The 19,275-nt window shown below is 34.1% G+C and overlaps 1 protein-coding gene across 5 annotated transcripts in view; it reads right to left on the bottom strand.

Annotated features, from left to right (window-relative positions):
- Positions 1-1,678: 1,678 nt before the first annotated feature.
- Positions 1,679-19,275, bottom strand: part of LOC150109944 (mitogen-activated protein kinase 14-like) — a 354,973-nt gene continuing 337,376 nt past the window's right edge. For 2 of the 5 annotated variants that reach the window (XM_090397337.1, XM_090397328.1), the window contains one exon: positions 1,684-2,335. In XM_090397337.1, the coding sequence (XP_090253463.1) occupies positions 2,199-2,335 (137 nt within the window). In that variant the 3' untranslated portion in view covers positions 1,684-2,198. Of the gene's footprint in view, positions 2,336-19,275 lie in introns of all 5 variants that reach the window. The other 3 variants (XM_090397345.1, XM_090397321.1, XM_090397320.1) reach the window with 3 other exon arrangements.

Genomic DNA, 19,275 nt, shown 5'->3' with positions numbered 1-19,275 from the left:
CTGACATATGGAGAGAACACTGGTCCAACAATCTCCCAACAAACGGCTTCCTGCTAGAATATCCCTGTGCTCTGCAGCCTGGTTTTAGTCTTCCTAGGAAGATTTGGTCTTTCATAAACAGGATCAGAACTAGTCAGGGTAGATGTGGCTATCTTCTACATAAATGGGGGCTGTCAGATCACCCTTATTGTGATTGTTCTCCCGTGGCTCAGACGATTACTCATATTGTGTACGACTGCCCAAGGCACCAATTTCACGGTGGTAGCCTACAGGACATCCACAAGGTGACGGATGAGGCCTTGAATTGGCTTTCCAGCCTGGACCTTGACCTGTAGTTGGTATGATAGTGGCGGTGGTTATGGAGGAAACAGAAGATCACGGTCCCGTCTCACCATTAAGACGTTATTTTAGTAGTCACTCTCATAGTCCTCGTCATAGTATCAGAAGAACTCCTCATGTTAAAAGATGATGATACAGTGTGAAATGGGCCTCCTCTAATGGATCAAGTTTTCTCACACAAGACACAACTGCTCTCTACTTAAACGTCGGATACAGCGACTTTTATGTTGTGAAGCATTGTGAGAACATGCAGTCTTGTCATACTTAAAGCAGAAGGACGATAATTGTCCCTGGCTTAATTATGACATGTTACTTTTGCTTTATATTAAAAAAAAAAAGAAAGAAAGAAAGATTTAGTAAGCAGGTTGTGCCTTTTATGTAATGAACTTTTATATATTAAGATTTTCATCATTTGTTTCTGGAAATTGTGATTGTATTTTTCACTTACCAGTTTCATGTAGTCATAAGAATAAATAAATAAATAAATAGATTTATAAAATATAGATTTCTTAAACGCTATTGTATACAATAGCGTTTAAGGATTAAAACTATTGGGCTGTAATTAAATTAAAATATAATTTTAATTTAATTTTGTTCCTCTGAAGATTTTAAAACAAGAATTGGAAATTATTAAAGACGCATCCTTACTAAATGGATATAATAAAATAAAAACTCAAAAAATTATTAGCCACTCTTCTACACAATCAACCCAGACAAGAGGACCAAAGGACTCCTATACCATATATCAAAGGCATCTCTGAACGTTTGTCAAAAATGATGAAGAAATACAAACTCGCTGCTACCTATAAACCATTCGACCAAATTCACAATGTGTTACCTTCTCCAAAGGACAAACTCTTACCACTAATGCTACCTGGCGTATACGAATTGCCGTGTTCTTGTGTTTTACTATGGAAAAACAGGAAGATCTGTACATAAATGCATCTCTGATCATCAAGACCACATCTGTCTTACCAAACTTCGCAAATCTGGTCTCGCGCAACACTGAGTTGAAAACGCCAATCAGAGGATCCAATGGCAACGCACCAAGCCACTACATCGATCCATATATAAACATGAGTGTTTGTATAAAGAAAGTGCTGAAGCCTTACGTCACAGACCCAATCTTAACCGTAACGAATGTCTTACTATCCCAAACGTCTGGGAAATTGTTATCCTCAACTGTATAAAATAAATTTATCAGTTATATTTTAATTTAATTACAGCCCAATAGTTTTTAATCCTTAAACGCTTCTGTATACATAGAGGGATTCCAATGTAAACATGCGCATTAATGTGTTTTTGAATGTAATTGTTATTGTTGTTTAATAACTGTACTGATGATGTCGTATGATAGTTAAGATGAAATATATACATATTATTAAAAAGTTAATTACTCTGACATACGTGTGAATGTATAGTTATGAATACTCCACAGGTTTTCTCTATATAAGAAAATTTAAAGTAGTTAAAAAAAAAAAAAAAGCATGCGCAGCTAACAATGCGTTTAAAATACATTACTTTCGATTATACAATGGCAATGCATCTTAAATTTACAATTACTTGCGAATTATAACAGCACTTTTATATTGATCTTTGATATTATATATTAATAATCAACAGAGTAAGTCAAAATATATTAGGAGACTAATTTTAGACTTGAAACAAAATAATAAGTATAATCTCGATACAGAAAGAGTATAAGGAAGAATATAATAAATCTCATATCGATTGTTAATCTTTTATGAACTAGTATTACTTAAATAATGCTATTAAATCAATATAGCACATTTCTTATCAGTCAAATATATATAAAAAAATAAAAACAAATACATCCAGCAAAACTCATTCCGAAACTTTCATCTTAGACAAAACACAGGTTTATAATGGAATTTTAATCTCATTTTAGACTGGATGTTCTGGGCTAACTCTGACAAACCAGCATCTATTTGACGAAGTTGTGGTTCAAACATGTTTACTTCTTTGTGAATAAGACCTACAAGAAACAAAGCAGAAATATGACGTTTGAATTTGGCTTATTTTTACATTCACTTCTATAAAACACCAACAAAACTGTGGATGAGGTTAGTGCAGAATAGAGAATTAAAATCTATGATAGAGAAGCATATACAGATGTGATAAATGAATGAATGCCAACAGCCGGCAGTTAATTTTTAATTAAAGTTTGATTTCTATTTAAATTCAAAAAAAAAAAAAAAAAAAGAAAAGAAAAAAAGAAAAAACATTTTTCTGAGGACTTCTAACTTTCAGAACTACAGTCTTATGATTATCATCATATTGCGTCGATTTTCGATGTAAGCATAGCATATACTTTATGTTTCCTGTGTCCATTTTGTGATAACAAAACGGTCATTTGGGAAACAAGGCTATTTTTATACAGCACTTTTATTCTCTAGAGAAGAGGACAAAGTAGCTTTATTAAAGGTATATCTTGATTTAACAGTCTGCTCACCTTGTGTAATAGTGACATTATCAAGTGGATAACCATAGAACTTGATAACTTTGCCATGGCATGATTCCTCAAGGGGGTTTTATATAAACTCAGAGGGACGGGTTTACAAAATAGATGGGAGAGGTGTTAACTGATATATATATACAGGGCCGCTACGTGCAGTTGTGCCCCGCACAAGGGCGCTTGAAGATGAGGGGCGCCATTTCACCACGGAAAATAATAAAAAATCCATATTTTTTTCTTATTCTTAAATTATATCGTACTATATAAATTACACAATTACAAATTATAGTTAATACAATAAAAATAAAATTTAAAATCAGTCAAATCTTTATGAATTCTTAATAATCTAACAATATTTTTAACTTAATACATTACCAGTTTTATTATAATTTGTTTGAAATGAAAGGTTATCAATATTAACACAGATATTATTTCACAGAGTAAGCATCGACTCAGTGAAAATTGTATAAATATTCTCGATTGTTTATTATATTTTTAGTGGAAATTATTAGTTTAAGACAGACCGTGAATTCATTCTTACGCTGTGCTTTGCCCTTTGTGGATGTGTGATTGTGAACTATAACATAACATAAAATAAAAGTAATTTTTGTTTATATATATATATATATATATATATATATATATATTTGAAAATTTTTATTATTAAAAATTCTTTATTAATGAATTTTAGTGATTACAATGTTTTACTATTGTTAAATAAAATTTATTTTTATTTAACAATATGTGTATAATCTGTTTTGTACTTTTAACAAAGTAAAATTTTTTGCATATATATATATATGTGTGTGTGTGTGTGTGTAATAAATTTTTTAACTTGGGAATATTGTATATTAGGATAACCAAGTTATTTTAAAAACTTGGTTATTTTGACTCCTAATCCCAAGTATGCAAACAATTAAGTTTGCGCCTGAAACAAAGTTCAAATCTAAAGATGGTACAACACCAGGGCAACTCATTGTAAAGGTGGGTAAAGCTCTGATCACTATTCTTAGTATTTTCCCATAATGTAAAGCACATCTCACCAGAAGATGTATACTGCAATGCATTATGGGTGGGGTCACTACCCAAGTATGCAAATACTTGGGTAGTGACTCCTAATCCCAAGTATGCAAACTTAATTGTTTGCATACTTGGGATTAGGAGTCAAAATAACCAAGTTTATAAAATAACTTGGTTATCCTAATATATATATATATATATATATATATATATATATATATTCAGGAAGGAGCATATGGAAGTACTAAATCTGAGTGTTATACCAGAGGGTTTAGTACTACCTGAGCGACTGTTTAACTTGTATTAAGGATATCCACAGGATAATGTCCACTGATCTGCTGAAATGCAAAGTTCGAAAGGATAAAAAATGACATAGCTGATTCCAAATTCCTGAGATGATGATAACAGACTAGGTCTATGCAAAAATGATAATAAGTATGATGCTAACGTGGAAGGTCATACATTTCGGACTGAAGAAATTGTAGACAATATAATATTACTGAGAATTTTTTGGTGTTGATCACTGTAGCTAAACCCGAAATGATAGTGAACAAGGGAAAAAAAAAAAAAAGTTAACCTAGGGTCACATTTCTAACTGCACATCGGATAACTGCAACAATGAAGAGAATACAAATTTGTAGGAACAAGAAAGACATTTTCGTACTTTGCAAGTCGAAAAATACCTTACTTATAAAACCACATCTAGACTATACTCACATCAGGAGATAGTCGAAAAGATCTAATGACAGGTAACTAGATATCCCTATGGAAATGTTCATACAAGGAAGAACTGAAAGCATTTGTTTCAATAATAAAATACCGTGAATTAGCATATTTAAAATAATTGTAACATCGGAGGAAAACTCACGTCTTTATCTTCCGGTCCTCACTCATTCTGTAGGTGTGTCCAAATAACTGCAGCTTCCGTTGTATAATCTTATGCATTAGATTCTCCTTTGGTTGTATCTTCCGATAGAGTTCTTCATTTGCGATTTTCTGGACCCATCGTATTCTTAGAATCTTCCTGTAACAAGTTCTTTCAATGGCAAAATTCTTTCTCTTGATTCCTTATTTATTACCCACGTTTCACATCCATACAGTATACTGCTGAAGATGCATGTTTCCAGTACTCTTAGTTTTGTTTGCAGGCTTATCACTTTACTTTTCCAGATGTTATCCATGGCCTTCAGATTTGTTTTTCCCTTTGCAATCCTGATCTTTTTTTTTTCTTTTCTTTTTTTTTTTTTTTGAGAAGTAGTGATGAAACATTTATTCAAATTTTGTCAAATAATCTGCTATACTTTTAGAGAAAAAAATAACAAACCTTCTAAATAAAATACATCCTCTGGTGCTTTTTTTTTTTATAATCCTAAAAAAGACTAGGAAATCTCATTTAGGCCTTGACGAACTTTTGGAAATAGATGGGCATGATGTGTAATTTTACCCATCATTTAGAGCATGCGTTGTTAAGGCCGATTTTGAAAGCATAGGAAAGAGAGTACAACATACAATGCCACTATTTCGTGATCTTAAACAGTGATTTACATCATTGTCTAAAACCGAGTTGTATGGTGGAGCTTACTGGAGGGAATGAAAAAACTATTTCCCTTAGCTTTACTCATAAGTCAGCAGAAAAAAAGACCTACAAAAAAGTACCTCTAGTCAGCGACTAAAATTCAATATAATATCTTTTTTCGTTTTCTTAGAAGTTTAGCATTATGAAACCAGAAATGTTGCAACAGGCTATGCAGAATCAATGAAATGTTTGAATTAATATATCCGTATTAACGCAATGGATTTTAACCATTAACACTACTGTCAGGATGGGTGAAGCACAAGTGCTTTTCATATTCCCCTTCGTCTATAATGAGAGTTATTTGAGAGAGGGAGTTTTGTGAGCAATTCTGCTCGCCCTCTGGGGGCAGTTGTATTAGGTATGATCAGTTGGGAGTAGAATAGTCTTCGGTCTTTTATATTTGTAGTAATCTGTTTCATTGTAATTGACAGCTTGTACGATCAGCGGGTTTGAATGTGAACTTGACTTGAAGAAGTTTTCTGCGAGATCGTAGAGAAGGGAGGAAATGTATGGAATGCCAGTTTCACGATGAATCTGTGAATTTCTGATAAACCATGGGGCGTCCATATCATCCCCAGGCATTTATATTGGATTCTTTGTAGTTTTGAAATGTTTGATTTGGACAAACGTTTGATCTTAAATTACGTTTTCTAATTTTGATAAGTGAGAAATAAGGTGCTAAAATAGAGAAAAGCAGCATCTACTTTTATACAGACACACTGAATACTAAAATCCTGTTTTTTACGCATTTACCCATGTACTTATGTACTTTTTAGTTAAAAAGTTAATTTTTTATGTAAACCTATAGTGCATTTTTGCCGTGGATGGGGTAAGGATTTCCCCCCTCCCCCATTTTTATCAATTATATTATTATTATTATTATTATTATTATTATAAGGAGGTAAGGATTTTTTCCCCATTTTCATCAATTATATATATATATATATTTTTTTTTTTTTAATTTATTTATTTTATTTATTTATTTATTTATTTATTTTTATTATTTTTTTTCCTTCAGAATTCATTTTTACTTGGTTGGAATATTATTCAAAAAACTTTAATGACTCTGTTACCGAGAGATGAAAAGATGATATGGAATATTTAAAAAGATACTACTAGTTAACAAGTTTCGTTGAATAGCTCAACATCTTCAGGTATCACAATCAAAGAAATATATAAAGAATTACAGAGACTTAAAATTGTAATAACAGAACAAGTACAAAAATACAGTAGACTGTATCGCTACTATCGTTTTATACTTGTTCTGTTATTACAATTTTAAGTCTGTAATTCTTTATATATTTCTTTGATTGTGATACCTGAAGATGTTGATCTATTCAACGAAACTTGTTAACTAGTAGTATCTTTTTAAATATACCATGTCATCTTTTCATCTCTCGGTAACAGTCATTAAAGTTTTTTGAATATACATATATATATATATATATTGGAATTTTTTAAAATTTACATTTATTATTTATTAACTACTGTACAGTAAATATAATATTTCCAAACTGTAGAGGACTCTATAGGATTGAAACAGGATTTTGTATATAGCATGCAAGGTTAAATTAGTGAAAGAGAAGGGAATGTCTACTTAATTTTTAAATGCAAATTGGGTAATCTTGGTAGCCTCTTCTCATACAATATTCAGTTTAATTTAGAAAGACATTTGTTAAAAGGTACAGTAAATTTATAAAGGAACCTTGTTTTAGAACACCACATGATGTTCTCACAATTTTAACAATACGAGGTCTGACACGGAAAAAACGAGACTGTGCCTGCATCTCTTTTTACTTAAGAAATTGAGATAATCAATTACGATCTTCTTCAAAATAGCTCCCTTCTGACAAACAGCTGCATGTGATGCTGCCACCATTGAAGGCAATCCTTTGAACGGTGGCAACATAATTTTCTGAATGGCTGTTGAGCAGAGCCGGGCCTAGAGGTATTTTCACCTGAGGCAGGAGGATAAATTTTCGCCCCTATGTATATAGTTTTTTTTTTATTTCTAATAAGTATTAAATAAAAATAAATTTATTAATTATTAAATAAAAAAGTCACAGAACGCAGTAATAGTACAATAGTAGTAGGAACATCAAATTACACATATTAAAAATAAAATCACACCAACCTTAACAAAAGAAAAACAAAATAAGTATTACACATGAGATGAATTACAATATATCAAATTTTTCAGTAGTTTAATTTAATAATAGAGACAAAATAATATTAATATAGATCGTCTCTATATTATTAATATTAATAATAATATAGAGCCAAAATGCCAAACATAAAATATTTTTTTAAAGTTTTACTTTTCTTGCTTTTAGTGAAGTAAATTCATCAATTATTTTATCAAAATTAATTTGTTTTGCAAATTCCTGTTCGATTGATAAAATTGCCGTATTTGACAATTTTTCCTGAGCAAGTGACGATCTTAAATATGTTTTGATAATTTTTAGTTTACTGAAGCCCTTTCACCAGAAGCTACAGTAACAGTTAGTGTTAGGTATATTCTCAATGCAACTTCTAAATTTGGATAGGACTGAACTAAATTATATTCATGAATCGTTTTTAAAAGATCTAAACTTGTAGCTGCTTTAAGGTCCGGAATTAACGTCATTGCCTGATTTTTGAAACTGATTATTTCTGATAATTCTACAGAATTTATATCGTTTGGCTATTTAAGGGATAAATCACAAGCTGCTTTTTAAAAATTTTCTGTGTTCATCGACTTTAATTTTTCACCTGTTAAAAATTCGAAGTCAGACGAAATCCCATATACTGTAGTTTTTCATATCTCCATCTAAGTTGTGTTATTAAAATATCTATTACTCCTTTCATTTCTACTGTAAATAAATATTTATCATTATAAGAAACTGATTGCTGAGATTGATCATCTACTTTAATAATTTTGCTTCGTTTGTTTTCAAAATCTGTAGACAATTCCATTTCTGAAGCCAAATTTTCACTCTTAGAAAATATATTTTCCCATATGGTGTCTCATTTGTTGCAAGGATAATCCTTCTATTAAACGTGAAGCTTTAATTATAGTTATCGTTTTTGATTGCAAAGCTTTGTTTGTATTATCAACTTCTTGCAATATTAAATTCCATGCAGATAACGTACATACGAATTTAAAATTTATTTGTTTCAATATGCTTTTAATTTCAGAGCATTGCAATAATTGCTCATTTTTCAAATCAATTAATATCTTATACACTTGGGGTATTTGTTGGTGCAATTCCTTGATTGCATTTGTTCTTGAGGCCCATCGTGTGTCTGTATGACCTTTCAAAGTTTTTTTAATACAGACATTAGTTTATCCCATCTAGTCGTCGAATTCACAAAAAACGTATCAAGTCTCTGAACGATTCCGAAAAATATGATCATGTTAGCATTTGAAGAAGCAGCATTTTTACAAACCAAATTAAGGCTGTGAGCCACACAAGGAATGTACATAGCTTGTTCATTTTTTTGAGAAATCATGGCTTGTACTCCATTATAAACACCCGCCATGTTCGTCCCATTGTATCCTTGACCTCTAAGGTTTAGAATAGCGAGCCCATCTTTATCTAATTTATTGACAATTTCATAGGCTAAACCGCTACCAGTTTTTTCTTTTGTCGCTATGAAATCTATAAAGCTTTCTTCGATCGTAATAGAATCGTTCCTAATAACTACATATCGAATAATTTGGCACATTTATTCGTGATGCGATACATCAGGTGTACAGTCAAACATCAAGGAAAAGTATTTCGATTCTTTAATTCTAGAAAGAATTTCAGTTCGAACATGGTTCCCTAAGAGTAAAGGAAATTCGTCTTGAATCTTATTAGATAAGTATAAAACAGACCCCTTCTTATGATTAGCAACATGTTCTGCGATGATCATATTGTATCGGCTTATTAATTCAATCAAGTTTAGAAAAATTCCTGCATTCAGATTACCAATAATTTCTTGCATACCTCTAAGAGGTAAATTATTCTTCGCACAAAAAAAAAATTACATCCAACACAACACGTAAAATATTTCGCCATCTTTCCTTTTCTGTCTGTATTGCTTTTTGCAACAAATCGTCTATAAAACCACCAGTTTTAAGTTTCTTTTCAAAGCATTTCCAATGGAGATACGCGTCGCGATGAAATACAGAATTTTCATGATCGGAAATTCGATTTAGATTTTTCCAATCTTTAAATCCTCGGCCTTTGATTGCAGATGGCAGAAACCGTTTTACCTCCTTTACCAAAAAGGATACGTGGAAAACAAAATATATACATAGATATTTTGGGGAAAAATGAGCCAGTTGCGATGGACTCGCTCTCCATTGGAACATTTTTTAAAAAAACATTCCTTTGAAAATCTCCTGCCATCCTCTGAAGCAGATTCCCTAAAATCTGCGTTTTCTCCTTGTTCTGGCCCATGTTCAATTATAACACATCTAATTTTATCCGTAATAGGCGGTCATGAAGGAGGATCATTGAAATTAATAGAATTAAATACCTTTTTCTTGTTCTGTCGAATTTTCTCGTATTTCAATTTCTTCTTCTTCAACTCCCCTTCCTTTTTCTTGATTTTCAATCGTAGTGTTTTCTTCAAATTCAATCGTCGTTCACTCGAGACCGGCATTGTCTCGAGTGAACTGCTTGTATTTGAAGTACTCGGTTTTTCTAGCCAAATTTGCAACTGCTGTATCACACTATGTTGATTTGTTTCATTTCTCAATTTTCTTCTTTTCCTATATTCAGCACCACTGGGTTTTCTTGACGCCATTAGTTCATCTGAAAAAGAAAAATTATATATATATTTTTTTCACTTTTGATTACATTACAAATAAAAGTGGAGAATAATGTACAACGAAGTTCAACTTCGTTGTACATTATTTTCCACTTTTGGGCACGTTTGTTCAACGAACGTACCAAAACTCGCGTACCATACCGCTTACTAGGGCGATATCATACGAGGAAATGAGTGGATCCAGCGAGAGTGTCCAACAAATCGCAAATCCAAGTATACCACTATACATGCATCTCTCTTATCCAGTGAATTTGTAACCCTGTTGAAGTATATAAGTAGATTAGATAGCTTAAAGTATTTGACGAACATTGCAAGATATATTTGGCTTTTTATTATTATTTTTTATTTTGCAAGTTATTAATTTTCATTTTTCACCAATTTGGCGCCCTTTCCCATTGTTCACCTGAGGCAAGTGCCTCGTTCGCCTCATCCTTCTTCCGACTCTGCTGTTGAGGATCTCCGTCGTTTTTGTTTTCACCTACGTTTGATCTATGCTCTTCCTGGTATAAAGATCTATAGAGAAAACACTTTAATGTAATGTACCCATTAACAACTTAAAGTACATAAACCACAGACATCGGGTTCACATTATAGTTTGTCTCTTAAAATCTCATTTTCTGTCAGTTAGGGGAGACCCTGAGATTTCGACTGCCTAGGGGGCCCCACAGGGTTTAATCAGGCACTGCGTTTCTCCATAATTCTGGTCGTTTTCTTCTCACGCGTTCGAGCAATTTCATCAAGACTTCAAGGAAATAATGCTGATTTACAGTCTATTCTGGCTGCTGGGAATCCACTCTGCCATTACAATACCCTGGATATCGAAGAAAACAATCAACATGGCCTCGAACTTCGAACGACTCATGCGTGCTTTTTTTGGTCTTGGAGATGTTGCTGACTCCACTACATTAACTGTCGTTTGATTTCTGGATCATACGTAAATATCTAAGGTTTCATCACAAGTAATTACCGAATTCAACAAATCTGGTCATTCTTAATGCATTGCAAAAGGTCCAAATGCAGTTCCTTGCGACTCTCTTTGTTCATCTGAAATTTTTGCACAAACCTTTTTTCATGTTCAATTCTTCCATTAAAATGCGTCGAACACTTTCCTGTCCAAATCAAGTTTCTCGGCTACAGCTCGAACACCCAACCTTCTGACTTTCGAATCACATCTCGCGCTTTTTTAATGCTGTCATCAGTAACTGTTGTGCGTAGAGCGATCATCATCTTTCACGCTTTCTCTGGAATCATTTATGCCATTCAAAAACGCGTGCACTAGACACGCACTCTTCACCGTTAGCCTCAATCAATAACTGAAAAGTTTCCGTCGCAGATTTCTTCAGTTTCACAGGAAACTTGATTTTAACTCGCTGTTCACTCTTGCATGCCAACATTTTCCGACCGAGGGGTAAGAAAACATCTGTATTTGAACACGCGTCTGCTTGTACTGATTAAAGTGATGGAGTTGAGCCTTGCCTCACAGTGACAAGTTAGAACATGCTCTATAACCATCTCTTTGTCTCTCCCCTCCCACTCTCTGTTCCCAAGCTATAGGGTTAGTATCTTTTTGTGTATGTGTGTTGGACCTCGTATTACCCTTAAACTTCAAGTCTGTTCGCCACAACACCCAGATCTCTCTCTCTCATCTTCTCTACCTCTTTCAAAATTTCATTACCAAGCGAAGAAAATTTTCACTTGGTAATGAAATTTCCACTCAAATATTCACTCATATAATCTATTCAAATAGTCCTGTATGGTCACAATATTTGTTTGATTCCTCATCATTTTCTCAATTATTTGCAAACAGTTGCATATCTCTGGTTAAACCTGTTCCAATATAATTAACATACAAATGAAATACAGTAATAATAGTCCTAAAACACTCTTGTGGCACACTACTATAACTTTTCTCTTTTGAAATCCCCCCAATACAATACACAAGCCACTGATATTTATTTGACAGCCAATCACTTATCCAATACTCATTAGTCTCTTATCCAGTTCCATTCATTTCATTTTAGTTACTCAGCTTGTCATATGCCATTCTATCAAATGATTTAAAAAAATCCAAGTATACCACTATACATGCATCTCTCTTATCCAGTGAATTTGTAACCCTGTTGAAGTATATAAGTAGATTAGATTGGTAAAACATGACATCTCCATAACAAATCCATCACAGATAATACCTGTTATCAATACTCAATTCTGAATCCTAGTCCTTACCAACCAACTGCTACACCTTAACTACCACCCCATATTCGGACCAGCCTATCATTGTCACCAACCTTATTGCCCTTCCTTTGAACTTGCTCTGTTATGACTCATGTTAAATAGGTGTGGGGGTATGTTATCTCTCTGAAGCATTCCTTCAAGACATAGGGGTGATGTGCTATCAAGTCCTACTGTCTTATTAGCATCAAGTTAATTCCTCACATACCTCCTGTTCACACAATCAGCTCCCCCCTTCCACCATATCATCTGCACTCAAGCTCCTCATTATATCCCATTCATGTTAAATATTCTGATAAACTGCTCCATGAATACCTCAATAATATATCTTTTGAGCAGTTACCAAATCTACCGTTTTCATCAACTAACATCATCATCATCATCATCATCTTTCTATATACCAAAAGAACTCTCCAGGATTTTTTTTTTGGTTTGATTAGCTAATTTCTGTTTATACTGCACTTCTGCTGTCCTTACCAACAGGCACTCTCCTAGAGTACTGTACATTTTATATTCTTCATGTAACTGATTATTATCTTCATTTCATGCTGCCTCCACAAAGCTTTCATTTTCCAGATTGCATAATTAATTTCTTTGTTCATCCATTTTACTCCTATTACACTTTTTCTCCTTTACAAATACAATCAGATAATGCTGCCAAATATTTCTTGATTAGTGCCCAAAGCAGCATCTATCTCCTTTCCACCCAACTTTCCATGCGACAGCTTTTAGCTGTCGCATGGAAAGTTTATAAGTTATAAGTTTATCATAATTACTGGCCTTATAGTTCCTCATAGAAGTTCTCATATGACATGTCAAGAGAAACATGAGATGATATGAGATTTAAAACTAAAAGCTATATCAAAAATTATTAGTTTTTGTGATTTCTTTTATATCTGACTTACTCCAGAAATATTCTACTGCACCAATGGTGGGCCAGACACAAAAGTGATATTTTACTCACTATGTGCACTAAATAATTATCTCCTTCATCACCATCAATTCCCTGATATGTACACAGACATTCCTTGTGGGATGTTTATGTACATATGTAATAGTAGCTTGAACATCCCTCAAGGGATGTTCAGGCTACTATGACAACACTATATGATTAAGTTTAAACACATTATTACTAATCTCCTGTCAACAATTTTCCTCCAAATTAGTCTTTTGGCATCAAATACCTGTTTTGCTAACACTTCTCCTATTCTGTTTAAAAGTGACCATACTTCCTTAGATTCATCCCGCTCACACATTCTTGAATGCAAGTTATGTTGAGTTGGAGTCGCTTAAGGATCAAAGCCAAATAACTGGAGAAGGAAAATTTTTTCTCCAAATGTTACTTGTCAACATTTCAATATTGTCGTATCTAACATTTCGTTCTTCTAAGGTACTTCTGACTGAATCAATCCACCTAGACCTTGGTCTTCCTCTGAGTCTTTTTCCTGCCATCTTGGCATCAAACACCTATTTTGCTAACACTTCTATTCTGTTTAAAAGTGACCATACTTCCTTAGATTCATCCCGCTCACATATTCTCGAATGCAAGTAATGTTGAGTTGGGGTCGCTTAAGGATCAAAGCCAAATAACTGGAGGAGGCCTCCACATTATTATTATTATTATTACCACCCCAAGACCTCATGGAGTCAGACTCATCTGGGAGGTCCTTTTATCACACACACAGCTCATCATACTGTGTTTTAAATACATTCAAACTCCTTGCAGACACCGCATTCTCAGGCAAGGCATTCCAATCATTCACAACTCTGCACGAAAAAACCTGCCTCTCACTCCCCTACTCACACCCTCTTTATACAGTTTCCAGGAATGACCTCTGGTTCTTCCCTGAGGAAATCCTGTCCACCAGACTCTGCAAATTACATCTTCTCAATCTTTCCTCATACTCGACATTTCAGAGGTCAGAAACTACCTTAGTCAGTCTCCTTTGGACCCTTTCCAACATCTCTTAATCCTTCTGAAAACCCGGTGACCAAATCTGGGCACAATAGTCCATGTGTGGCCTAATCAAAGCCTATACAACGGAACAAGAATCTCCCTACTTCTGCATGTCAGTGTCCTCTGCATCATTCCCAGAAGCCTTTGTGTTGTCTTCACAATTTTGGCGATGTGTCCCCTAAATTTTAGATCCTTATCCAAAATCACCCCCAGATCTCTTAATTCCTCTACCTCTAACAATATATTCTCGCCAAGCATAAATTCTGCATCCCATCTTTGTTTTCCAAATTTTAAAACCTTACATTTTGCAACATTGAATTCACATCCCCATTTCTGTGCCCAATCACTCAATATATTCAAGTCTTCCTTTAGAAATTATCTTTAAGAAATGCAGAGAACTGACTTTACTGGGACATCTGACATAATGTCCAATTCTCACCTTCATGTGGTGCACCCAATTGGTAAGTATCCACACTGGATATGAAAGAATGAGGATGGGCTGGCAATTTGGAACTTAGTTGATGAAATTCTATTCTATATTGCCTTAAAACCACAAATAATATGATGGTGAAACTTGACTTGATATTATCTATTTTCATATAGAAAGAATATCACAATAGAAAATAAAAAATGTACATGAAAAAAAATTGAATGTATGATATTGCTGAATGATATGATCAGCATTCAGTGCACACTTGTGGATGTGTAAATATTTTATTATTATTATTACAGTTACCTCTATAGAGTTAGTAATCTTATCGTGGAACCCCACTTAACTAGCAACAGGTCTATCATATTGAACCTTGAAATCATTCACACTCCCCATGTTCACAATGAACTTGTGTTGGAAAAAGGGCTGACTCACTATCCGAAAGCCAATTTGTTTCTGACCCAACACAGAGACAATGAAAACCTAAGGATAAGGAGATGCTTATACTTCCAAGAACAGGGCTAAGGGAGTACTGTATATATATTCACTCAAAGGTATATCAACTCGACTGAGATTATTAACATTAAATAAGCTAAGGAAATCTGTGTTTAGAACTAATATTGTCCTTGTAAAATAAGCAAAGGAAAACTGTGTTTCAGGACCAAAATCGTTGTTTTTAAATGTGCTTAAGGATCTATGTTTTAGAACTATGTTAAAACAGTTCAGAGTTAAGGTGACCAATCAACCGTGGCAAAGTATATGACGTAGTCAATGAGAGAGAGCGTTCGCAAGGGAGATATAAGGCGCAGCACGAGACTCAAACGCTCTCTTGTTTTCTGTTCCTGTGTTCCCGTCCAAGCTTGGATAGCTGAGGAAGCTTGTCGCCAGTGCCCAGCAACAATCTCCCGGTTACTGTTGTAACCGAGTCGAATAATGCTACCTAAGGAATGAAGTCAGAATTTCAGTAAGGAGCCATTGGTGAACCATGCCAATGTAAAGCCAGCGAAGGGCGACTTTCGAAGAAAGCATAAGTAAGTCGCAGAGGCCATAGAAACACGTGGCTAGGGAATACGGAAGTCCAGCCATATCGGAAGTGAAAGCATGGAGGAAGTCAAGGAAACCCCCATAAAGAAGGACAAAATGGTAATGTACAACCCTTTCATATATATTCTAGAATTGTAAAACAAAATAAAGAAAAGGAGCCAAGGCTTTGAGGAGCTCCATACGTTATCTTACCCATAGTGCCTTAATGACTGTTTGGACTAATTGTCTGTGTCAAGTAAGCCGGTGCCATTCCAAGCTTATGCCGAGGAGGGAACTTAACTTTTGAACTGTTTGTCAGGAAGAAGCTATTTGCCGTAGTGTTAGATATTAGCCTGATCTTCACTTAAAATGTGGGGCATAGAGACTTTGCAGAATTGAAATTTGTTTTCCATGTTAGAATATAAGTTAGAAAGAGTTTGATATGCCATGTATAAAGTTCATATCTAATTGTGCTTAGAAAATGAGCATTAAGTAACCCTGTACGGATAAGTCGAGTCTGAGCTTAATCATAAGACTGAGATATATCATTGAATTACTTAAGCATAAAGATTGAATTTTTGGATATCTTAATCTAAAGGGGGGGGGGGAGTTCAGACTCTCAATTCAGTTCAAAGAAGGTAACTTAGCATTGATATTTTTACTTAAGATGTATCTTGAATGATTATACAAAAGTGTATCCATACTAGTGTTTTAATAAATGTATTATTTTATATCAAAGTTCTTGAGTTCTGTTCTGCTGAGACTGAGTTACCACTTATAAAAACTTTTGGACCTGTGTGAGTAAGGGAGGGGGAAACAATTCATGTAAGAAAGAGAGGAGGGAACCATGACTGCACATCACGTGATCCCTACGTTAATCAATGTTAACTATATGAATATCAGAAATTAGTTGCTGGCCGGCGCAGTCGTTCTTAAAATAAATTTGTCGGCAACGAAATCTCTGATACGTATGAGAGATAAATAAAGCATAGAATTTAAGGAACGATAAGATAGAAGGTAAAAGAAATAACATAAGAAAAGAGGACACGAAGACGTAACAAACTCCAGCAATGTATTCCACTCACCATGTAAAATATCTACTCCTCATACCCTTCTTCACATCTTTACACACTTCCAGAGATAGCCTCTCATTCTTCCCATCTTACCCTCCACTCGTTTTATAATCCCCCCCTCTGTACTAGTCCAATAAAATTTCTTAACTAACTTGAGTCTCTACTATATCACCTATTTTGAATTGACTGTTTAGACTTACGTGCTGGTTTGAACTCATTATAGGGTTTAATGGAAAAAATACAGCACATATAATTAAATAAACAGCATGTTTCACTTCTATATTTCATCTCAGTCACTGATACATAGTCAAGGAAACAATATTAAAATTGCAAAAATGCAGAGAAATTTGTACAGTCTCTAAAGTGGAAAAGATTAGACTGAAAACCTAAATTCCTATGGGGAGGGGGGGGGGAGCACTGTTACCCAGCCTTAGCTGCGTTTGGCAGGAGGCTTAAGAATCTGAGTTTCCCAAATCTTGGGAAGTTTAACACAACTATATTTATTAAGATTAGGTCAGTTTTTTTAATTCTGCTTCTGATTCTAAAAAAAAAGTCTTTCAAATTGGTATTTTTTGTGGTGAAGCATAGTAGTTTTTAATTCATTTTATTCTGTACAAAGTATCCAAGGCATGGTCAGAAAGCTCTGACTGACAACGCTTATCACAACAGATGCATTTTTTTATGTTCTTCTAGGCAGATGTTAGCAGATCTCCCTGTTTGACCATAATATAAGTTGCAGAAACAAAGAACTTTGCAAACACCTGGAACTGACAAAGTAGGTAGAGGATCCTTTGGAGAGTGGATGAGGATATCCAGTCTTAGATAAAGTTTGAATGCTCTGCAGAGATTGTACTTTTTTAGAGTTCTGGATATTTTTTATGAAGTATCCCAGATATAAGAAACAATGATAGCATTACTATACGCAGCATATTGAGGGTGATGAGAGGAGATGGCATGAACAGTTAATTTGTTGACCATTTTGACTTTGTAACCCATTGGACAGGAAAGTCTGGCAAATAAAGGAGAGTTCAGCAGTAAGATCAGCCTTGGTAGAACACAGATTGGAGGCTCTGTTATCAAGGGTTTGATAACACCATATTGTTGAGAGGAGGGAGGGAGATGATGGAAAAATTTATGCATGTTGGTGGATTTACAAAAATTACAGAAAATCCACCTGTGTTGGTGGATTTTCTGTAAACTGAGAAATCAATATTGCTCAGTTTTTTTTCTTTAGCTAGAGAGAGGGAGCGCCTATGGCTGTACCCTGAAACTGTTTATAAATAGTATCTTTCCGAGTTCCTGCAACTTATCATATTGTGGTCATACTGAGAGATCTGCTAACATCTTCCTAGAAGAATATAAAAAAATACATCTGTTGCCATAAGTTTGGTAGGTCAGGGCTTAGGGCTGACAATACTTTGGATAATTTGTACAGAATCAAATGGAAAAAACTACTATGCTTCACCACAAAAAATACAAATTTAAAATACTTTTTTTCATTACAATCAGCAGCAGAATTTAAAAAAAAAAACCTAATCTTAATAAATATGGTTGTATTAAACTTTCCAAGATTTAGGAAACTCTGATTCTTAGGCCTTCCATCAAACACAGCTAAGGTTAGCTAACAGTGCCCATAGAGGGTGCATCTTGCAGGACTTGATCTAATCTTTTCCACTTAGCAGTTGCGATTTTATTGTATTTTTGCAATTTTAATACTGTTTTTCTGATGATGTCTCAGTGACTAAGATGAAATATAGGACTGATTAAACATGTTGTTTAACTAATTATATGTGTTGTATTTACTCCATTAAACCCCCATAATGAGATCAACTCTTTTCCTCCTATCCCAAACTCAACAATCTACATTCCCTCAAATGCTCTCCATAACTAACACTCCAGAGCCCCAATATCACTTTGGTCATTCATCTCTGGATCCTCTCTAGTGTTTCCACATCATAATGAAAACTAGGTGATCAAATTTGAGTACAACAGTCCATATATGGTTTAACCAATGCTCTATACAGAGGCACCACCATCTTATAAACAAAGACTTTCATGCTATTATAAGTAATTAATTCAAAAGCATTTCTAAGTTCTTTTAGATAATTATTCTTCTTTGTGGATTAAAAATTTTCAAGATTTCTAGGATTTCAAGTGCCTGGTTATGATTTACTTCTATTGCCATGTTGAGGATAACCTATACAATGAATTTCAAAATCAATGCTAATAAACAGTTTTCATTGCTTACATTTCCACTGCCTATAGAATAACCTCTTGAATGCAAATGCTAGCATAGGAGTGTCAGTGATAGTAACTGGTAATATAAGTGTTGAAATTTTTACTAATATT

This window comes from Typopeltis vanoorti, chromosome 1, assembly GCF_054136105.1.
Source record: "Typopeltis vanoorti isolate ZY-2024b chromosome 1, IOZ_Tvanoo_1.0, whole genome shotgun sequence".
NCBI lineage: Eukaryota > Metazoa > Arthropoda > Arachnida > Uropygi > Thelyphonidae > Typopeltis > Typopeltis vanoorti.
The sequence above is the reverse complement of the archived record's forward strand: the minus strand, read 5'-3'. Positions and strand labels throughout refer to the sequence as shown.